The sequence below is a fragment of the Lepidochelys olivacea genome (assembly GCF_965140295.1).
Source record: "Lepidochelys olivacea isolate rLepOli2 genome assembly, chromosome: 5".
Lineage (NCBI taxonomy): Eukaryota > Metazoa > Chordata > Testudines > Cheloniidae > Lepidochelys > Lepidochelys olivacea.
Genome location: NC_140415.1, coordinates 36,035,374 through 36,059,601, shown reverse-complemented (window position 1 = coordinate 36,059,601; position 24,228 = coordinate 36,035,374). Strand labels below are relative to the sequence as shown.

Sequence of the window (24,228 nt, the reverse complement as noted above, 5' to 3'; positions counted from 1 at the left end):
ATCTGTGTATCTGCAGCTGAAGTTGACCCCATTGCTAACAACAACAAAATAAAGGAAGCCGCACTCCTTACACTGCTCTGCACATTAATGATGTTTCCAGCGAGGGTGGTGGAAAAACAGAACCCTGAACTCTGCTGTTGTCTAGAAAGTAAAAGAGAAACTAATGTTCACCTCTTCTCTTTTGAGGCGAAGACATGAAGAATGCTCAAGTGACACTCCATGTCGTCAAGGAAAAATTCTTTAGCTACTTTCAGAACCAGAGCTTCAAGTTGTCTCTTTAATTTTAAACTCTGATGTTTAAATATTCTCTGCTCATCCCCAATTAGCATACTGTTGTTAGGTATAACTTTCAAAGGTGGATTTCATAGTCATCGGTATTTATGTAGATTTAATTCACACAAGCAACCAGGGTATTTTCAGCTACAAGTAGCATATTACTGTCACAGTTAAGCATCACAGATAGAGGTGTGAGGTATTAATGTTTAGCAGCAGTGCCATATACAGGGTATCGCCTTTCCTAGGGCAGATATAAATAACAAAAAGAAAATCTGTTTGCAAAACTGATTACATGTTTCACTTGCTATAGAAAACAAACAGAGAAAAACTTAAATGATGGGTGAAATCCAACACTGTTGGGATTTATCTTACTCAGGTAAACTTCCCTGGGAGTAAAACTTCAAGAGTGGAAACCTAGATCTACTGAAATCAAATTAAGAAAAGGAGCACTAGTGGCACCTTAGAGACTATTTCAATAGATCTAGGTTTCCACTCCTGAAGTTTTACTCCCAGGGAAGTTTACCTGAGTAAGAATGTTAGGATTCAAATAGAAAAGACAAGATTCAATGACTTTTTAATTAAATTGAAACAAGCGCTAAATACATAGAATAGAAAGGTGAAATAAAACACAATAAAAGTATAAAAATAATTAGAAAGAGAACTGAAACCTCTGTGAATGTAAACAGAAAAAAAGGAAGGAAAAGGAAGCGAAGCAAAAAAAGGAAGATATATTCGCCTTAAAACAACTTTAAAAATATCTTTTAGAAAAAAGTTTATAAGTAGCACTGAAACAATAACATAAGAAAAGAAAAACATATGGTGGGAGGAGGGACTAGGCTGTTTTTAAGCCATCATTTTGACCTCCCAATTTTGAGCTGCTTCTGGGAACTGGAGAGGTCCCTAGCATAACATAACCTCCTGTGGCTGCCCTGTTGGCCTGGAATCTATGCAGTATTCAGTGCTGCTGCCCCACTCCCAACACACCCTTCCTGCCCCTGGTATATACCTCCTAAACCAAGGCTTGCAAAAGGGTCCTCAGAAGACAGCCTTAGGGCTGACTTTCACAGCTCCTGCAATGGAGGAGTCCTCCCCTAGTAAAATATTGGGCTTTTAAGGCCCACTTATACTGCTCTGGCCCTTTCATGTGGCATAAAGGGGGTAGAACTGCAGTGAAATTCTCACCTCTTAAATATAAATATGAGTAGATCTGGTTCAACAGGTCAATTTTGAAAATAGGAATAATGGTCATTTTTGCCATTATTCTTTATAACTGAAAGTTTCTTCAAAAAGAACAGGAGGACTTGTGGCACCTTAGAGACTAACAAATTTATTAGAGCATAAGCTTTCGTGGGCTACAGCTCACTTCATCGGATGCATAGAATGTAGTAAGGTGTGTGTGTGAATGGAACATATAGTAAGGTGTGTGTGTATGTGTATACTCAAGCCAATAAAAAGAGCAAATTGACTGGAGGACAATCAAAAGACTTGGTACCTACACCCCAAAGAACAAGCAGCAGGGGAGAGAAACTTTATCTGGGCTTACTGTTCGAAAAATACAATTCAAAGCTTTTCTGGATTATAAAAGGTAAGAAAGGGGACTCCTTTGGTACCTATTACTTAAGGGACAAAAGGGGCCAGCACTCTTGGAATCTGTGAAAGGTGGTTCCCCCTCCCATGTGTTAAGATACAGAACTGACTGTAGTTGAGAAATTTCCTGACACCAGGATTGTAATCTAAATTTTAGACTCTAGAAAGCGTGTTTTATTTGTAACTATTTTCTGCTTGTATTAGCTCTGCTTATCATCACTTACATCTGTTCTTTATTAATAAACTTATTCTTGTTTTATTAATTTCTCAGTGCTGTTATACTAAAGTGAGGGGTGCATTCTCAGTTGAGACCATAGGCTGGGGTGTATTCTGTCTCTTTGGAGACAGCTGACTTGGTAGATTTCTGTGATTGTCCAGTTGGAAGGACTGGATATTACAAATGAATGCTCTTCCGGAGGTTCAGGAACTAGAGTTTACTGAATGTTACCTGCAAGGCAAGGTGTTATGGGATGTACTTACCCCACGCCAGAACTGAAGGGGTTAAGGAGTAACCCTGGGCCCAGGCAGCCCTACCCATCTCCACCTGCAGAGCATACTCCAGCTGGAGGTGGAGTTTAAAAGGGAGCCAGACAGTTCAGAAGAGGCCTGACAGGACAGGGAGAGACACCTACCCTAAAAGCTTCTGAAGGATGCTACAAAAACTTTTCCCTGGGAGAAAAACCCTGCCTGCTGAGCCCGGAGGGGCAGAAATTTCAATTATTCTCCTTTCCTTTGCTACTGTGACAAACTGTAAGACTTTTCAGGGTAAGCGAGTGATAAGAAGTGGTCCCAGAGGCAGCCTTAAGGTACTCCTGGGTGCCAGAGCCCAGTGGAGGGGGAGGGCCCATGCTCCCCTTCCAACCACCTTGTTACGGAGGGCACAAAAACCCTCTCTTCCAGACTCCCCCTTGGGGAAAGCCAGAGAGGGTAAAGACTTTGCAAACTGCCTAGCTGGAACTCAACACCCCCAGGAGTCACTAAACAGACTAAAAATCATCTCCCCATCACCCCTTCATGGGGATGTGGGGCCCAATATCTTCCTTGAGGCTCCTGTTCCCCCACAGAGGGTTACAGCTAATTGGTGACCTGGCCAGAAGGTCAGATTAACACTCACCAAAAGGCAGGCCTCCCCAGGACATGACAGTAGCCAGTGGGAGACTTTGGAGGCAAAGTAAGTAAAGACCTATTGTCTTAACCACTAGGCAACATCAGCAGTGAGCCACCCTTCGCAACTTGATGGAGAAGGCGGGCACTCATCAGAGGTCTGCAGTAAAGCCTTGAAAGAAAAAAAAAATCATGGATATAGACAAACTGTTGAAGTGGCTGACGGACAGCCAGAATTAACAGAACCAGCTGTTCCAACATAAACGGCTACCCAGCAACAGCGGTAAGCAGCACGACAGCAGCAGCTCAGCCAGGAGCTGACGCCACAACAGAGCAGCAACAACACCTGGTCCAGCAGCTGGTGACCCTTTCACAACCACTAGGGGCAAGCACAAATCTTGTGGTCAGGACCACAAACCCTACCCCAACCCCAAACCTTCTGGTAAGGTGTCTGGGGACAACTCTGATGCTTTCCTTACTACTTTTGAGAAGATCGCGGCAGCAGCTCAATAGCCATCTGAACACTGGGCTGTTTCGCCAGTACTTTATCTTACCGGGACAGCTCAAGCAGCATATCAGAACCTTGATGCCATGGATGTGCAAGATGATGCATGTCAAGGCAGCCATCTTAGACATCTTTGATATCATGGCCGAGACCCACCAGCAGCACTTTTCACCGGGATCCCAGCCTCAAGCAGTGGCTCAGAGCCTTAAAGAACATTGTTGGCTGTGGCTCCAGTTGAGCAAGTCACACTCAAGCAATTCATGCAGATTCTCCCAGCTGGCAGACATGGGTGAGTGTTCTGACACAAGCCTGAGACACTGGCTGATGGAATAATGCTGTCAGAAAATTATATGGTGACCACATGCCTGGCCACTGGAACACTGAGGCCTCAATAAGCTCATTCCAGAGGATCACAGACTACGGATCTATGGCCCAGCGGGGGGAATGCCCTCTGGGGTACTGAATACCAAGCCCAGTCCCCTGGATGATCTGCAGCTATGGATGACATGACCAGAGGGTCGGATGGGCACCCATCAGAAGGCAGACCACCACAAGACATGACCATAGCCAGTGGGAGACACTGGAAGTGGGGCAAGTAGAGACCTAGCATCCTAACCACTTGATGACACTGCCAGTGAGTGCCACCTATCACACAAGGTTAAGACTGGCAGAGTCTCAAGGAATTTGCTGGTGAGACAGGTAGCATGGTGTGGCAAGGAGAGGACACATGCAGTTTAAGTTCCAGTAAAGCGCTCGCTCACAGAAGTAGTGGGGTAACAGTGGCTTGTGATTTTGGGCACCCAAAGAAAGACTCACAAAAATACCTGGGAATTCACATCTCAAACAACCTAGAAGAGCTTTATAATTTAAATGTCAAATCTCTACTTCAGCAAATGAAAAGAGATTTGGAGTCCTGGGGGAAGTATGCCATTTCTTGGTTGGGAGAAATAGTCACAGTCAAAATGAACATTTTGCCAAGGATATCTTTCTTTTTTCAAAGTCTTCTTGAAATCATCCAGATAAAAAGCCTAGCAGAAATACAGAGGATGGTGTTAGAATGTATATGGAATAAGAAAAGACCAAGTATAAGTGCAGATACTTTCTTTACTCCCATTGAACAAGGTGGATTAGCTATTATAAATATTCTGTGACACTACCAAGGCAGCCCGCTCAAAGCAGTAGTGCAGAGGTGGACAAACTATGGACCGTGGGCCACATCCAGCCCATGGGACCATTCTTCCCAGCCCCTGAACTCCTGGCCTGGAAGGCTAGCCCCCAGCCCCTCCCCTGCTGTTCCCTGTAGGCTCAGTTGACTGCACCGCCAGCGCAATGCTCTGGGCGGTGGGGCTGCGAGCTCTTGGGGCAGCACAGCTGCAGAGCCCGGCCTGACCCAGGGCTCTGTGCTGTGCGGTGCATGGCTGGCTCCAGCCGGGAGATGCAGCTGCCTGTCATGCCTGGCTGTTTGGGGAGGCAGAGCCTCCCCTAACCGGCTCTCCATGCAATTTCTGAAACCCAATGCAGACCTCAGGCCAAAAAGTTTGCCTGCCCCTGCAGTGGTGGACTGAGAGCACTCTAACCCAGCCAAACACTGGGTCTTTCCGATACTGCTTCAATGGTCGCTCGCACCAGTCAGGTTAAAGAATATTTATAGATTGAATGGGGATAAATGTTGAAGAAATTGTGGTGGACATGTCCAGTCATTAAAGAGTACTGGCGTGCAGTTTGTAACCAACATGTCACAAATTATGGGACATTTAGATACTGGTTACCATTTAGAGTACATTCACCTCTACAAAAAAAGCACACCAGTTAATTTTTTATATTAACATTCTGTAGACATACCTGGTTTGTTAAATATAATTCAATAAATCACTAGACAACAACATGTCATGGGTAGTGTAAAGATGCTCACTCTGTAACATGGTAGCACTATGCTAAGTGGAGAGCTCCAACAATTACATGTTTCTCCAAACCAAAGCTCACTGTCGTAACGGTTATTGCATTTGTCTCTGATATTTATATGGCTAGGATTTGTAAACCTATTAAAATATCCTAAATAAAAACAGATTTAGATGTGTAACAAACAGGCCACTCTTCTGTCTGCACATTTTTTGATCTGCTATTCTTTCTAACGGTATAATTAATCGGTAAATATGGGTTCTACAGTGTTCCGTATACAGCAAATCTACTCTTACCAGGTAAATTCAGATTGTTTAAAGTGGACTTGTAGGACAAGATCCTCAGCAGATATAAATTGGCATAGCTCCAGTGACTTCAGTGAAGATACTCAACTGACACCAGCTAAGGATGTTACCTGTTGATTCTAACAAAAATTGCTCCAAATTCTCCTCTATTAAATCATAAGAACGTAAGAATGGCAATACTGGGTCAGATCAAAGGTCCATCCAGCCCAATATCCTGTCTTCCGATGGTGGCCAATGCCACGTGCCCCAGAGGGAATGAACAGAACAGGTAATCATCATGTGATCAATTCCCTGTCACTCATGCCCAGCTTCTGGCAAACAGAGGCTAGAGACACCATCCCTGCCTATACTGGCTAATAGCCACTGATGGACCAATCCTCCATGAATTTATCTAGTTCTTTTTTGAACTCTGTTATAGTCTTGGCCTTCACAACATCCTCTGGCAAAGAGTTCTACAGGTTGACTGTGTTAAGAAATACTTCCTTTTATTTGTTTTAAACCTGCTGCCTATTAATTTCATTTGGTAACCCCTAATCAATCAATCAATCTACATCTGGATTAATTCTATTGTTTTCAGTGGCATTACACAAGATTTACATCAGATTAAGAGAGAATCTCCTCCTTGTTGGCTTGTAGAATTTACTTAAACTTGTGCAGAGAATCTCCCCATCAGGTGGGTTGTGAGGAAGGAGCAAAGAACTGAAGAACTGCCCAAGGAAGGGAGGGAGTCATGAAGATTCATGTTCAGATAAGTTTTGGACACGTATCCGTGTGTTTCAGTGATTAACAAAAGTGAAGCTATGCAGGCTCACAGATCACTGAAAACTCCTTGTAAATCATCTGTCATTTTGTTGTTTGCTTGGTTATTACAAAGAAAAGTATTTTCACACATGATTAGTTCTGCCAGAGTGTGTTTTAAATTACTTTAGTAATTCTTTGCTCATTTTCTATACTGTTTCTAAATTTCATGGATTCAATTTAAGTGCACATGATACAAGATAAACGTACAAGAATAAGAAAGTGACAAACTGACAAATTATAGAATTTGTTTCTGACTTTCTGGGCACTCTTTCTCTTTTTTCCTCAGTCCAGCTACCACCTACTGAAGTTTCTCATGGTGTCAAGAAGTCAAAGTCTCTGTCTTTAAACTCCTTAAGGACTGGCACAACTATTCTCCCACCAGCACTTACCTCCAAATCCCAGAGAGGAGGACTTTCTCAAAGTCATTCACTGCATTCCTTCTTACCTGTTGTATCAGGGGAGTCTCTCAGAACAAGCCGTGTCCTGCCTGCTATCCCAAGTCAGAAGGGGTCTACTCTCACAGTGGAATACTTTAAGAAATCTTCCAGCAAATCAGACAGTGAAAATTAGCTCATCTTGCTGGCCACAAACACATAGATGGAAATATTTCAAAGCTTTTTATTACAAGATAACTATACAGTAGAACCTCGCTAATTCACGTTAATGAAAGCTGATGACAACTAGACTGTTAATGATTAAACAATTTAAAAAGCAAGGATAATGTATCACACACCGTATTTTGTGCATTGTTTTGACTTTTAGTATTTTAATTTATGATTAATTTGCTAGTGAGTAGTAAATATACTGTAGTATATTTTGTGAAAGGAGACCCTGGTAGCGTACAACTCCACTACAGCACTGTATTAAATCTTTGCTGAGAAGGAGGGCTAGAATGCCAGGGTTTGTGTGAGAGTCATAAAGTGTTTGGATAAGTGAAATATGAGTTGGTGAGTTTCTACTGTAGTTCAAAAAGCAAAGGCTCTGATGCTGAAAACCAATTTTTTTTTTAAACTAAAATTCTGAACTCTAAAGAAACATCAGTTTTGGTAAATCAGCTGTTATTTTCCAATTTATTTCTAACACATTTTCTACACTGTGAATTTGTGATTTTTGTGATCTCCACGTGCCAAAAAAATATAATACAAAAAACCAAATCTTTGTAAGACAGACAGGGACATAGCATGGGCCTTTCAAAATGTTTGCTGATTGCACGGATTGATTTATGTATCTGATTTACTTAATACTTTATATTCTTCAATAACAAGACACTGTATTATTTTCATATAACAAGGATAATTCAATCAGATCAGTGTTATTAGCTGTTATTTCATCAATTTAATCCTTCTGAGCTACAAATTAAAAAAAATCAAAACTGAAAGTCTTTTAATCAACAGAAATGTGAATTGCATTATATGGGGGCATGCTCTACGGTCTTTTGCAAAACATTTTCTAACACTGTACTTTATTGGAGGCTGACAGAGTTAGTCAGCATATGATTGCTACAGGGTGCTCATCTGTTTGCTTTCCCATATTGCAGTCTTCAGTTAACAACCTACTTCTCCATTTCTAGTCAAATACATGAGTTGATTAGCTCCAAATCCCACTCTGTCAATGAGAATGGAATAAGCACTCCCAAGTAGTTCTAGATAAATGTTTTATTAACTACATGATTCTTTTTTAATTGCCTCACAGTAGAGGCCAAATCCAGCACAACATACCCCTATGTATTCAACCTGTCCAAGTGCCAATACCTAAGTTTCTGATTTCAATGCAAGGTGATCTAGTCAAAGAAAAGGATGGCTTGTCCTTCTCACAGGTGTCCTGAGACAAAAACTGCCCAACAGTCAAGAGCTGTTTTGGGAAAATAGAGGGGAAAGAACTCCTATAAATGGGTTCCTGATTCCTGTGCTTGCACCTGATCCAAATATCAGGCCCTAAATGCACAAGCTTGAAAGCATCCAAATCCTCTGTAGCTAGGTGGATAAAAAGCTGTATCACCGAAGCACACTAAGTCAGTGGTAAACCAGTTCCACAAGGATGCAGAGCCCACTCAATGCATTGCACAGCAGCCTCCTGGGCAAAACGCGTGGCAGCCACTACAGAGGAAGTCTGCAAACTTACCACTTGGTTATCTATGAACGTGTATAAAACTCCACAGATGTGAATACAGCAGTCTCAAGACCCACTCTCCTGGAGCGATGTTATTACATCAGAATCTAAGCTTTCATGAAAAAAAGTACGTTTCTAGCCCTCATGGTTGCACGGAAAGTTTGAGGTGGTGACCCAAGTGTTACCAGAGTGATGTCTGCCTCGTATGCACACTGCCTGAAATAATAGCTCTGAGACATGTGAACTGCCCCTGCCTCTCAGTGGGGTGTGAACTCTAAGGCCACCCTGAAAGGGGCACTGTTTGTGGCAGGCCCGGCCCACCGAACATTCACCAAAGCAGATACACCCTGGCTCTTCGGGTAAGTACTTAATGACCCCCTGTTGCCACTCTTGTCCTTTGCAGGATGAAAGAAGCAAATGCCTGTTGTCTTGCAGGGAGAAGGAACCCCATGCCAAGGCCTCTGCCTCTCTGGAAAGTGAGGGAATCCTTCTGCCACTACCCCTGCTGCTCTTGAAAGGAATGGGGACTCAGTCCCTACTCCAAGGGGAAGAGTCTCCTCCCAGCTGTTGCCACAGCCTATCCAGGGAGTAGGAGGACCCTAGGCTGCACACAGAGAAGTGGTATCAGGCCACCTACCAGTCCAGCAGGTAGCTTATGTAGTTGGTCTCTAAGATTCCAAGTGGGGGAACACCACAGCAGCCCCATATGATGGTGTCTCTAGGGCCATGGATTGCCTTAATCTAGAGACTGGGAGAGAGGTCAGGATCCCGAATGGAAAATGTATTACCTGTAAATGTGAATAAAGTAGGATTGTTTCTTTTCTGGACTAACCATTTGCTTAGCCTTCCCCACCTAAGACAAGTTCTTCAGGTGTCTGTGAAGTGATCTCTTCAGATTAAAAAGCATTACTACCTAAAACATTACATGTAATCTACTAATAAGAATGGAATGTTTCCTTACAGCTTTGGGAGTACTCATCTGGATCGGGGCACAGCCAATAAACCCCTGGACAAGTCTGAACTGCCTCCAATATTCTAAGAAGAGTGAGACAGCACAACCAAGCTTGGGCTAGGGGTCGGGTCATTCCCAGAAAAGAAAGTATCAGGTAACAAATTTAGCTATCCAGAAAGGTTTTATCAATCAGTCTTGCACAGACAAAGCTGAGTAATGAACTAATGTTGCCAGCCATTTTCAGCTGAAAAGAGATCTAGATCAAAGAAAATACATTCTTCCAAAGACCACATAGAATCCAAACGATTTAGAATTCAAGTAGGAGTAATTTGAAGCTGGAAGCACCATTGCTCATTATAATAGCACGGTATCACACATCCTCACTATAATAATGTACAGTGTTTTGTATGCTAGCCAGGCGACCTAAGCCAATTGACATTTTCATACTGTAAACTTTTTACTTTTCCCCAAAAAGATAATTTTTCTTTTCCAATGGTCCACAAATCAGGAAAGCATCCTATTTCAGGAACAGAGTGTAAATGCAAAGCATTTCTTCCCTGAACAGAGATGGACTTATGTATAAGCTTTCCTGAATCAGGGGCCTATGCATTTTTGAAATGATATTTTGATACGTTTCCATGATGTACTGGTAATTATACAATTGACAGTATGCCAAACATTGAACTTGAAAACATCCAGAACATGCTCTGAGAAAGCACTGAATGTTATTCTCAGAAGCAATCTTACCAGGAACTATCATGACCTCCTTGGCAATGAAAGCTAGTAATAACAGTGCAGTAAATAAAAAGACAGCAAGTTTACAATCTCTCTCTTGACTGGAAACATATTGTTCATTTGAGACTACTGTATAAAAGATAATAAATGAACCAGTAATTACTCCACCCCCAAGAGGTCATTGTGGCCTGAGTCTTCCTGGAAAATAATGACGAGATGGAGTATTTAACACAATTGATTATTAGCTGCCAAGAAATGCCTGATGAGGCAGGCACAACGGGTTTTATTTATTTATTTAATGGGTAAAATGACTTGGACAAGTTCTCCTGTCAGTTACACCTGTATAACTATTTGGGTGTTGCAACAGTATCACTTAGAGCAGTGCTACTCAAAATGGTGGTCTGCGGACGGGTGCCGGTCCGCGAGCCATCAGCTGCCGGTCTGCGCACACATTGGGAAAAAAAGTTGCTGGTCCCCCACATCAGTTAGCTTGAGAAGCACTGACTTAGAGGAGAGTTTGGCCCAGAGCAGGAATCTGGGAATGAATGTATTGTGATGGGGCAAGGCCAGATGGCTATGGAAAAGTAGTGGGAGATAGATATATTAGCTGTAGGCTAAACAAATCCCTGGTACCAGGATAAGTGAAATGGCAGCTGCTTCAGATCAATTAAGACACCTGGGGCCAATTAAGAACTTTCCAGAAGGCAGGAAGAAGGCTAGGGTGATTGGGACACCTGAAGCCAATCAGGGGCTGGCTGAAACTAGTTAAAAGCCTCCCAGTTAGTCAGGTGGGTATGCATGTCAGGAGCTGTGGGAGGAAGTTGTGCTGTTGGAGAGGCTGAGTAGTACACACCATATCAGGCACAAGGAAGGAGGCCCTGAAGTAAGGGTGAAGTGGAGCTTGAGGAAGTGAGGGCTGCTGGAGGAGAAGTAGCCCAGGGAATTGTACATGTTATGTTTCTAAAAGGTCAGCTACCATAGCTGATACTATTAGGGTCCCTGGGCTGGAGCCCAGAGTAGAGGGTGGGCCTGCCCCCTCCCCGACCTTTGCCCCCTGATTAATCACTGAGACTGGGAGACAACAGAGACTGTGCAAGGAAGGATAACTTCTCCTCACCTCCCTCGCTGGCTTATGATGAAAATGGCTCAGTAGACTGTGACCCTTGTCTCTAGAGAGAGAAGGGTTACATGGAGGGTCATAATGAGCCTCTGAGGCTAGCAAAATCCGCCAGGAAACGCGGGACCCCCGGAGGCAAGGACAGAGCTTTGTCACAGTCTACACATATGGAACACTGTATTTACCAACCAAAATACAATATGGTTGAATGCATTTACAAACTGTAACATGGTTTACATTCAGCATATTCTTACACTTACAATCGATTTGTAGAACCAAAGACTGACTCCTCTCAAAAAACATTTTCTTTTGAAAATGAGATGCACTCCAATCTGCCTAAGTATTTCGTCCATTGCCCCCACCCAGTAATATATTTATCCCATATGCAGAGTTCCTCCTTTCCGCTATATTGTGCAAGATGTTTTAGCTGGAGTCATTATTGTTTAAAGTAAAAACAAATGCACATGTGTAAAATGATGTTTGTGCAACTATCCTCACATAGCCCAATGTAAAAAAAAAATTAAAATTCTGGTATTTGGGGGAATGAATACTCATTCAAAAGTCTTCAGTTACCATAGTAGTGAACACACTATAATACCTAAAAGATAAGTTAGATTACCTAGAATTTCACTAGGTTGCTCTCTTTTGTGGCTGCAGAAATGTGTTTTTAAAATCGCATTTCTGCATGGCTGAAATTAGATTGCAGCAAAACCAATTTAGAATATGGTTCTGCCAACCTTCTATGGACTCGACCCAGACTGTTGTTAGACCAGTTTTGCTGCAGCTGCTGTTGAAACACATTTAAAGACAGTGTCATAGGATCCTTTATTCACCACTCCCTCTGGCCATGTCTAGGGATTAGCTCTGGCACCTCGACATCCTCTTCTCACAGTTCCTCAGCCTGTCATCTCACTCTCTCGCTCTGTGGCCCCCTGCTTGCTCTTCAGGAGCCAAGTCTTACAGCCAAGGCATAATAGGCCTCCCTTTCCAGGGGATTATCACAGTCTTCCTCGCCATCCCAGGCAGTCCTTAAGTCCAATGCCCTGGCTGAGTCACTCCCTCAGTAACTAGAGCAAACAAACCCAGACAGTCTTCAAGTTCACTGTCCAGATTGTGCCACTTATTCAGTGTCTGGTAGGGGAACCCATGGCCACCCTCTACTCTGAGTTCCAGTCCAGGGCCCTATCGCCAGCAGCTAAGGTCCGTACTACCATAAACCTTCCTAGCACTCCTATGGACTACTTCCTACCTTGCCTATCCTAGGCTCACATTCCCCACTCTTCTAGCTAAACCTTTCCTCATGGTCTAAATCCTTTTCTTTCCTTCATCCCAAGAAGAGTGACTGCAGCCCTCTTTCTACTATTACCTCCTTGGCTTTATAGAAGCCCTGCCTGTTCCTGCCCAGGTGAGCTTCCCTTGATTAGGGCTTTCCTCTCAGTCTACTACATTAATTGGCCCATCTGGCCTACATTAACCCCATTCAGGGCAAGTGTGGAGAGCACACCGCATCACAGATGGTTGAATAGCCAGCAAAGGTGGGAGACTTGGGAACTACAGACCAATGCCCCTTTGTACTTTGTTTCTTTTCCTTAAGGCTGAACACAGGTCTATAGGGATTTCCCATCTTCCATAGTTTTGGAAGATGTGATGGCTCTGGCATGATATCTTTGCTCATATGAAGGCTCAGCATTGTCTGTGGAAAAATCCAAACTAAAGGTTGCAATTTATCAACTATACTTGTTTTTTATTGCTATAGAAGAGTCCTGCAACTCCAACCTTACTGCTCCCACAACACTGGAGCATTCTAATTGTGCCTTCATAGTAGACAAGTCATTTCCGAAATGTTGTAACCTTGATATTGATTGTCTTATGCTTTGCGCTAACCTGAATATAGATATGCTCAGAGGAGCAGCAGTATGCATTTTGATGGGGTGATTACTCTACACTCACCCTGCAGGGTTTAATACAGACCAGACAGGCCAATTAACCCATTAGGCAACTAATTAAGGAGACTCGGCTGGGCAGGAATGGGCACAGCCTATAAAGTCCAGGAGCTGAAAGGAGAAGGGGCTGCTGGGAAAAGGCAGCAACTCTCAGGAGAAAGGAAGGACTGAGTGGAGATTGCAGTCACTCCTTGGGAAGAGGGAGGAGGCTTTAGGGAACTGGTAGGACCAGCAAGAAAAGGGGAACCAGTGGTAGGAAGCAGCCCAGGGATAGAGCAGTGAGGTCAGAGAGAGAAGGCCCAGACTGCTGAGCTGAGGGTCCCTGGGCTGGAACCTGGAAAGGTTCCCTTACCAGCCCCTGGGCAAATGGTACTGAGGTAGTGGTTGGGAAGACTGCCTAGGATTGTTGAGGAGCTAAACTTCTCCTGCAAGGGGGAATATGGACAGTGACATGGGCTGAGACACAAAAAGGACACTGTGGTGCCTAAGACTGCAAGCAGGGCCACAGGTGGATAGCAGTGACAGAGTGATGGTATGCAAATTGCAGATAGGTCATCAGCCTCAAGTAATCCTCGGAGTACCAGGAGGAGGAGCCAGTCCAGTGGTGAGTGGTGCACCCTGTGACAGGCATATTGCAATGTACTACAATGGCCCACACTGATCCATTCTCCCCTGCACTGGAAGGATACCCTTTATACTGGACATGTAGCCCTTGAACTAGACTTTCTACTGCACCAGGTTTCCTAGATCAGAACAAGATTTAGATCTTAATCTTGAATGGCCCATCCACAAAATCAAACTGCTCTGCCTCTTGCACTTACGAGCAAAAGTAAAGGAAAACAGAGAGATCTGAGGAAAATAATCAAAAGTGTTCTCAATCCTGCAAGTTCCTCTGGCATGGGCAGACCCCAGTAGTTAAATATGTTTCAAATGCAGTGGGAGCAAATCTGGTTTATTACATGGCTTGACTTCCCTCCATACAAGGCTGGACAAATCATGTTCTAAGTTGGTTTTGTAGTAACCTCATTTCAACCACACTGCAACAGACTTTTCAAACAGGCAGCTTGAAGGACCAGGTCCTAAATTAGTCATTCATCCCTTCTGATGCCAGTTCCAGGAGGTGACTTTACGATGCAACACACCTGCTATTGCTGAAGCTTTGGCTCATCTGGAACATAATTTGATTTCTTATATGCTAAAAGCGGCCTTATTTTGGAAGTGTATGTTGAAAGGCATGAAGAGGGAAAACTTTGAGGTACAAGAGGATTTTGCTACAATTGAAAAATTACAGAGAATTGGATCTGTGTTTTGTAGATGAGCCCCATATAAATAAGGGGAAGACTATTAAAAATATCTTAAAATCACACTAACAAAATCTTAAGTCACACTAAAAATACATACTTCTACAGACAAAGTTTCCCACTGTTAAAATTTCTTCATGGACCTAAGTAAGGGCCAGTTCTGCTCTGTCCATGGAACTCTGACAAACATTTATGATGTTCTGTGTCTGGTGCCCTTACTGGGTAGTAGCTGAACATTTTAAAAGTCCTAGTGTATAATGTATTCATAGTTTGCGGTTTCAGACTCTCTTGAAAAAAGAAAAGTTTCTAATGTCTTTCCACAGTTCTCCAGGTATGTCCTCATTCACAGAAGCTTTTTTCCATCTTCAGTGTCGCTATTTTTCAGTACACATGAGGAATTGCATACCACAGGAGCTTAGAAAGCTATATAATCCTTTATCACTGTCTCTAAGGTCTTTGTCCCAGATATACTTCATTCTTTTGCAAGTGAGAGCACTATTCATTGGAAGTACTAAGATTGTGCTATCTCAGTGGAAAAGTTCAATCAAGCTTACCATTTCTGAATCATAGGGCCACGCTGCACTCAGCACAAAGCCCTAAAAGGAAGCAGAAGGGAAAACATCCCTGGTATTCCCAAGGGCTGACCAATGTAAATCAGAACTACCTCAAGATTCCGATAGCTATGCCAGCAACTAATGGCCCTAATAGGCCATTACGTTACTCAAGGATCACGGGAACACTGCTGTATTCCACCCATGCTAGCACCTCCTGGGCACACATGTCCTCTCTGCCAAAGAAATGGAGAGAGAGTGGAGTAGAGCTGGTTATGTCACCATCCAGGGACTCCCCAACACCAGGTAAATCCCCATTTTCAGGGTTAAGGCAATTGCATGCCCCCTTTGTGGAGTATTGGGGGGATAGGACCTAGCCCATCTTTCATTTGAGACACATGTGGTTCAACCAAGAAGGCAGTTGATACAGTTTATTACATGTTTGGAATTGTGAGGGGCTCTCAAGGCTCTGGAACACAATTAGGGTTTCTTACAGTGGCCTCTTTCCAATTAATAAATCTGCCTCCTTATTTTCTCCAAATACATTTACCATGGAAAACAAGACCTCACTGACTTCCTAGACTGGTGTTTCTCAACCAGTGGGTCAGGCTCTCCCAGAGGGGGTCCCAAAAGGTGATCAGAGAGGTCGCAAGGTATTGAACATTTTAATATAATCTCAAGCAAAGAAAATCTTGCTTCTCCACTGACCCCAAACCTTTATTCTTAAAGGCCAAGTATTCTCTGTCAACCACTCGAAACACTCATATATAGGCTTATTGTTATCATTGCTATATTCTTGACTTCTACTTTTATAGTAAATGTAAGAGGATCGTGAACATTTTTTACTTCAAATAAGGGGTCACCAACCAGAAGCAGTTGACAGACATTGTCCTAGACCACAAGGTCAGAGTTTGTAACAGCTAGCTCCATTCCGTGCTTGGTTATTCTCTTTTTTGTTAACTATCATGTGAAGAAGAAGATAAAATGTTTCCCCTCCATAAAACAACCAACACGGGAGATAGTTCTCAAAAACCAAGACTGAACTGCCAGTTTCCAAGAAATTCTCCCTGAAGTCTTGCAGGACTGGGAAGGAGTTATGGCTTTAAACCTTGCAAGACATCCATTAAGAGAACTGGCTGTATCATGCAACTCTCTCACAAGACACATGTCTATGCCCTACTGCCACCAGGATTTAATGCTGGATATCTGCATGCAAATTTCTATGCAGATTTTTACTGGCTCCCTAGGGGAACATAATATATGGAAGAACTTGTTCCACAGCTCAGCTTCCTCTAGTATATAATCAGATTTGTTACTACTAAAGCAGATGTTACTTTAGTTCCTTTTTTCCAAACTTGAGCCTGTTGCAGGATCAGCTCTTACTGCCCAGAGTTGTGGTTATTGTGCAACTCTATCTCACATGCTGCTGTTCTACTACAACTATTTTAAAGCATAACTCAGGCCTTTCCCCATACTACTCTTGATTCATGGTTTCTAATAATCCGTGTCAAAGAAAGGATGTGAAAGAACTAGTGAGTCAAGACTTGCAGTTGCATCTTCTCTGAACCCTTTGGAAGAAACAACCATGGAGAATTCCAGCACCACCTCCTCCATTATCCTTGGGATAATTCCAAGTTCCTCAGTCTCATTGCCTGTGACAGACAGATTAAAACTAAAGCCGGTTAGGAATTTTTGGACAAAACCTTTTCGGCAAAAAATGCCTGTCATGGGGTGGCCCAGCAACCAAAGGGTTAATTCAGGCACTGTCAGCCACAGCTGATTGGCAGCCTTACAGCAGGAGGACAAAAGGGCTCAGAAGCAGAGGGGTGAGATGCTACTAGAGGCGTGAGCATGCTTGAGGAAGGAACTCCTGTTGGCAGACCTCTAGGGAGCCGCCCAGGGACAACACCCCAGAAACAGACCAACAAGCTGGAGAGCCTGCAGAGGCCTGGGGGAAGGAGGTGACTGTCAGAGTCAGCAAACCCTTGTCTAGTTTGAGGGCCCTGAGCTGGAATCCAGTGGAGTGGGTGGGCCTGGGTTCCCCTACCAACTCCCTGCTGCATAGGCGCTGACTCCATGGGTGCTCTGGGGCTAGAGCACGCATCTCAGCACCCTCCGGCAGCCCCGCTGATCAGCTCCTTCCCATCTCCCCCAGCGCCTCCCGCCCGCCGTGATCAGCTGCTCAATGGTGTGCAGGAGGTGGTAGGGGGAGAAGCAGGGGCAGGAAGAGATGCAGAAAGGGTGGGGTGCGCTGGGGTGGCGGAACAGGGCAGGAAGAGGTGGGGTTGGGGGGGGCGTTGGGGAAACAGGTGGAGTGGGGGCGGGGCCTGGGGCAAAGCAGGGGTTGAGCACCCCCAGGTAAATAAGGAAGTTGGCACCTCTGCTACTAGATACAATAATTGTGTACAAAGCATATACAAATTGAATGCACTTGAAGATTTTATGGAGAAAATGTCAAACACTTAACCTCACCTGAACCTATCATATAGCAACAACAATAACTTATGGAGAAAATGAACAAAGGATAAAATCAATATGCAGTGACAGTTAGCCACAAGTCGAAGGCACACATTCAGGAAATGCAACAGCCATTGACCCAGCGAATAATTTTATTTCCCAGTCCTTACACATCTTCACAGCCAGACTTCCATTCTCAAAATCAAATTCAAATTCCAAACTAAAACTCTCTTTTCACACTGCCATCCTGCAGACACCAAATCTGACATGGCTCGTCATCACACTGTATATTTGCCACCTCCAACACACTCTCTTCTTAAGGACATAGGCATATTGTTTTCATTGATACAAGGTGCCAGATGAAAAGCACGGGACAAAGAGATCTTTTATCTATAGCTCAGGCAACAGTATAGCAAATTTCCCAGCAATCTGTCTCACCTGACTTGGACTGGATGGACCACCTCTGGGGTAAGATCTTAGTTCAGTTTCCATGTTCTGCTCTTCTGACACTGCCACCAGCAAGGGCGCCTACCCTAATTATGCATACAACTGTCCTCTGAGAATTGAAATCATCAACTCGGTTCACAGAGGTCACCAAACAGCCATCACATGATGATAACTGTTAGTGACTAGTGGCCGGAGCTGGATTTCAATGCGTGACCTCGACTTAAAAGCTTGTTATCCCATTACCAATACTCTTAGCCATCCAGACCCCAGCTAAAGCACCTAATATTTCTATAATACTGTTGTGTATTAACCAGAGTCTTAAAACATCAGTTTCAGTTGAGATGCACAAGTAGGGGTTGTTTCCATCTATAAATCAAACTGCCTTTAATAGATATATTTTCATAAAGTACTGGAGAAAGTCCTTATAGTGCTAACCTCTGTGTTGATATGCAGTTCAAGTCTTTGTTGAATTTCCAATTTGATTAAGATAAATCTTAATTTAATTAATTATCTGGGCCCCTCTTCTCAAGTCTCTAGTTCATCAGTGGCTTCTCTGTCTCAATGTTAGCAGAAGAATTTGCTCTAACTTGTAATGTGTGTGTGACAGATTCCCAATTCCATGCGGCATTTTCTGTTTTCTGCTATAGCCTATGTGTAAGTAAGTCATATTACATTTACAGTCTCTCAAGTCAATTTGTATTTCAAATTCTTTTTTCTTTGTTTTATTTTATTTTTTTAAAAGGTCATTCTGCAGCTTAACCATATCAGATCTCTGTTCAGTTAAGAGCCTTATACAAGGCAGAGCTACAGGTGAAAACCCGTTCCTTACAAACTCAGTCACTAACAAAATTAATGCTAGATTCAAGATGAGCAACTTACACTGAAAACTCTTTCTGAAATGTCTTCTGCATAGCAGAACTCAGGCCTTGAAACGGGCTCAAGAAGTCATCTTAGGAAAAACATTACAGCGATATCTTTAGGAGAACACATAATTATCCTAATAGCCTTATGTACGACTCAGGAAAAATTAGAGTTCAATTTTTTATGCCATACACTTGAGAAACTTGGAAGCAGTCAGCACTGATCATCCAGCTATTTGAATTTGTGTATTTGGTGGGAAGGGTGGTGTTAATTCTTTGGTGCTATGAACCAAAAATAACTCATCAGCTGTGTTAATGAAATGTATTGTGAGAACTCACAATCAACCAAACTGCAGCATCAAATAGTTCTAATAATTTAGCACTCATCAAGATTTGGAATACCACCTACAGCCAAACACATCTATTTGTTCAGGCTGTATTTGTACAAATTAAAACTGTTATGCACCAAAGATACAAAGAAAACAAACAAATGGAGACCATTTCCCAATCTTACCCTTGGAAATTTGCCAGTGATCTAAACTTGTTTGTGTGGTTAGCAAGAAACCACTGAACAAGAGCACTTGGTGCTTCTTCTTTTTTCTTTATTGGGAAAAGAACACTAGGTGAGTGTCGAAATGCTCAGAAAAACAAAGCCAACTATTACAGAGATGTCAACTCAGTCCAGCTTCAGAAATCTAAAATATTCCTTTCTCTATAAACTCTTTTATTTTCTTTTCACCTATTTGTATTAAGTTCCCAGTGATCTATGAAGGTTTTTTTCCTTAATGGAACTTGTTCACCAAAGGCATATGACGTTCTCAACATACAGCCAGTAGAAGGGAAACGGAAGGTCTCTAGCTCCATAAAGGGAGGTTGTGGGTATGTGGTGGAGGGGAAGATGGCTGTGTGTTAAATTCTTCTCCACCATATAACCATCTTTTTCCCCTCTCACCTGCTATAGAGGCACTCTGCTGAATATGGTCAAGAGGAAGCACGGTCAGAAATAAAGGAATGAGTCAGGGAATAACTGCTGTATGTACTAGCATGTTCCCAGAATGGTAGAACTGATTATACAGTTTGACCTAAGTGGTTGCCAGCTTGTTTGCATTAAGGGGACAAATTTGTAAAAGGAATAAGGTTTTTCTTTGGTGCAACTCTGTGTTTACAAACAATGTACACAAAGTCCTGTTTCCCTGAACACAGAAAGAAACAGGAGGTTCGGAAATCCAAGCCTTGTTTTCCCGCCCAGTCCTGTGCACTAGAGAGTTGTGTCTCTGCTCCCTCTCATGGTCATAATACCAGGGCTTCTTGGGCCTTCTCCTGGCTTTCTGGTCACTTTCTCCTTGCTTGCTTCTTCTGGCACACGCAGACCCACACAGCAACCAATTAGTGCCAGGCATTTACAATCAGTCCCCAGGGAAACCTTTCTTATTCTTTGAGTTAATTCTTGCTCAGGCTTTCCCATGTAGTCTAATGCCTTGGGTGATGGTTTCTATTGTTTCAGCTATCTTAGTCCATAAAGGAGCTTAATTGCTTCTCCCATTTATCCTGAATGAAAAGAGGCAGGCACACCCAATGAGGTCTCTGATTGCCCATAGATCAAAGACTCACTTGTTAGTGGCTACTAACACCCTCCAGCACAACACAACTAACAGGGGGAGGTGAGGAGGAATGTCTCTCATGCACCATAGGAAGATTTGTGCCTACTTCAACTGTTGGAGAGTGAGTGGAAATTCATAAAATGTTACAATCTCACTGTGCTCTCGTGCTCCAGATTATGATAGAAAAAGGTATCTAAAAGGGAGAAAGGAAAACTGGAATAGTCTGAACAAAAAATCTGATGATAGAAGCCAAGGACTAGTGAGATCGTGATTAGCAAACAAGAAAATAATTTTTTTCAGAGTAGCAGCTGTGTTAGTCTGTATCTGCAAAAAGACAGGAGTACTTGTGGCACCTTGGAGACTAACAAATTTATTCGAGCATAAGCTTTCGTGGGCTACAGCCCCCTTCATCAGATGCATAGACTGGAACATGTAGTAAGAAGACTGTTGCCCCCTTACTAACATTCAGTGGGGGTGTTTCAGTTGCTAACTCTCAGTACTAAAAGGGGGAAGGGTCAATGGGGAATCAGGACCCTGAGACTGACAGCCCCCAGGAACAATGGGGAGAGGCCAATGCTCCAGGTCAGCCTGAATGACAGAGCGGGCAGGCTAATGAGGGAGTCAGGAGGCCAGGGAGGTCCCGTCCTCCGTGTGAGCTGGAATTGCCTGGGTCAGACAGAGTGGGGTCGAGCTAAGGAGAAAGCAGGGGCCCAACTAAGCTGGGGAGCAGACCTGTGCCAGATCCCGAGGACCAGAAAAGCAGCCCACAAAGCAGGTCAGTGCTGGAAGCAGAGTCACAGAAGCAGCCTGCAGAGCTGTAGCAACCAGAGCCAGAGGGGCCAAAGAAGCAGCCCAGGGAGCTGGAGGCAGAGCAGCAGCAGCAGCAGTAGCAGTGCAGAGACAGTGGTGGAGCTGGGTGCTGTGAGCAGCTGGGGAGAGCGAGGGGGACCCTGGGCAGCAGGCCCAGCACAGGGAGACGTCTCAGCCAAGAGGCTCTGCAGGCCAGGCTTGGATCGTAACCCTGCCAGGGTGGGGGTGACACTGGGAAGAAGGGTCCTACCACTTAGAGCCTGAGAGCGTGTGGCCACCACCAGAGCAAGTGTCCAGCCCACAGCATCCCTACAGCACAGCCAGGGCCTGAGAAGAAGGCCTGGGACTTACAAGGAACACACTGTGAACTGCCCTGACATTCCAGAGACACTGTTTGTGATGTTCCCTGCCACAGAGCGGGGTGAGGTGTTTCCTTTAACCTTTCCCATTTTTCCTTATTCTTTTTAAAATTAATTGTTGATTAAATAACTTTCATTTGCTTTCAATAGTATGTAATGGTCAGTGGGTCAGAGAAGTGCCCAGTGCAGAGAGAGTACCCCAGAGTGGGGACACCCTAGCCCCTGTCCTAGGTGACCACAGCAGGGTTGGGGGTCGAGCCCCCCAGGAATCCTGGGCCCAGCCTTGTTGGGGTTACGAGGACTCTGCCAGACAGGAGAGTGGAAGGGGAGTCCTCAAGGGCAGGGAGGCCACTGGGTAAAGGAAATGGGAGCGAGGAATCAGATCCTTTCACTAGCCCACTTCACCAGAATAGTACAGAAGCCAGGAAAGTTCCCCACAATAGCGGGATTATTCCCCGCTTACATATACACATACAGAGAAGGTGGAAGTTGCCATACAAACTGTAAGAGGCTAATTAATTAAGATGAGCTATTATCATCGGGAGAAAAAAACTTTTGTAGTGATAATCAAGATGGCCCATTTAGACAGTTGACAAGAAGGTGTGAGGATACTTAACTCAAGGAAATAGATTCAATATGTGTAATGACCCAGCCACTCCCAGTCTCTATTCAAACCCAAGTTAATGGTATCTAGTTTGCATATTAATTCAAGCTCATCAGTTTCCGGTTAGAGTCTGTTTCTGAAGCTTTTCTGTTGCAAAACTGCCAGCCTTAAATCTTTTACTGAGTGGCCAGAGAGGTTGAAGTGTTCTCCTACCGGTTTTTGAATGTTACGATTCCTGATGTCAGATTTGTGTCCTTTTATTCTTTTGCGTAGAGACTGTCCGGTTTGGCCAATGTACATGGCAGAGAGGCATTGCTGGCCCATGATGGCATATATCACATAAAAACCGGTAGGAGAACACTTCAACCTCTCTGGCCACTCACTAAAAGATTTAAGGCTGGCAGTTTTGCAACAGAAAAGCTTCAGAAACAGACTCCAACAGGAAACTGATGAGCTTGAATTAATATGCAAACTAGATACCATTAACTTGGGTTTGAATAGAGACTGGGAGTGGCTGGGTCATTACACATATTGAATCTATTTCCTTAGGTTAAGTATCCTCACACCTTCTTGTCAACTGTCTAAATGGGCCATCTTGATTATCTCTACAAAAGTTTTTTTCTCCTGATGATAATAGCTCATCTTAATTAATTAGCCTCTTACAGTTTGTATGGCAATTTCCACCTCCTCTGTATGTGTGTATATATATAACTTCTTCCTATACGTTCCATTCTATGCATCCGATGAAGTGGGCTGTAGCCCACGAAAGCTTATGCTCTAATAAATTTTTTAGTCTCTAAGGTGCCACAAGAAAAGAATTGATCAGGAATTAATGGACCAAAATTGGTCTGTCAAAAACTAGGCCTAACTGGTGGAAAAAATAATGAGGGGATGGGCTATTCTACCCACCAACAACTTTTTGGGGTCCTTAGAGAGACTTTGGGTTGGGGACTGAACTCCTGGAGGATTCCCTGGGAAAAAAACCAATCGGCCTCTACTTTGCCCCAAAGACTTTGACCTATATTGTTGAACCTTGGCCAGTGGGATGTCTAGCCCAGCACACTTATGAGGATGCCTGACCATCACTGTTAGACCAGTAAGAACCCTAGTCCCATATATGTGAGAGGCTTCTCTGTCTTCCCTTCCCTCGTGTGTTCCTTTCCATCACTCACTGTTCCTCCTGTCCTCTCTTTCTTGTCTTTTCACCTCATACTGAGACCAACTGCACAACAGGTAACCAACCCACCAACGTAGTGGGATGAGATGGCCATCCATCTCAGTCCAGACTGAGAACGACCAGTGAAGGAGAGGGCCCTAACCAGACCAGCCTGATAGTGTCCCAGCCTAGGAAGTGAGCCAGGGTCCAGAACAGCAGCTGTCATGGCCAATCTGCCAGCCCACCCCAACCATCCATGATGCACCAGCTGCCCAAGAGCAATGGCAAAACCCATCTTTCCACCATCTTTACTATCCTATCTCTTCTTCCTTTTTGCCTCTCTGGTTTGTCAAAAGCTGTGCTGGGGTCTCAAAGGAAAAAAGTAGTAGAATGCAAGGCAGTGAGAGGCTCAGCTAAGGACAAGGAGCAGCATATCTAGACTCTAGGCCTGCAGCTTCCCTAGGCCGCAACTACTACCATCTAACAAGGCCTGGTAGCAGAAATACTTGGCAGGTTGTGAGCCTTAAGGACCCCACACACTGCAGGATGTGCCACTCCCCCAGATGGCCCAAATGATAGGCCATTCCTGATTAGCCCAGACACTATTTAAGCCCAGGGAGGCTACAGGAAGCTTGTCTGTGCACCTAGGTGGAACCTCAGCTAGCTGCTGCTACAGATCCTGCTTCCTTGCATTGCTTCTGATGCCTAGTTCCTGACCTTGTCTCTACTTCCTGGTTCGAATACCTAGT

At 43.9% G+C, this 24,228-nt stretch overlaps 1 protein-coding gene across 3 annotated transcripts in view; it reads left to right on the top strand.

Annotated features, from left to right (window-relative positions):
• The window catches only part of ANKRD55 (ankyrin repeat domain 55), an 87,282-nt gene extending 79,512 nt beyond the window's left edge, over positions 1 to 7,770 (top strand). For all 3 annotated transcript variants that reach the window (XM_084628693.1, XM_084628695.1, XM_084628694.1), the window contains one exon: positions 6,764 to 7,770. In XM_084628693.1, the coding sequence (XP_084484819.1) occupies positions 6,764 to 7,047 (284 nt within the window). In that variant the 3' untranslated portion in view covers positions 7,048 to 7,770. The remainder of the gene's footprint in view (positions 1 to 6,763) is intronic.
• Positions 7,771 to 24,228: the final 16,458 nt, after the last annotated feature.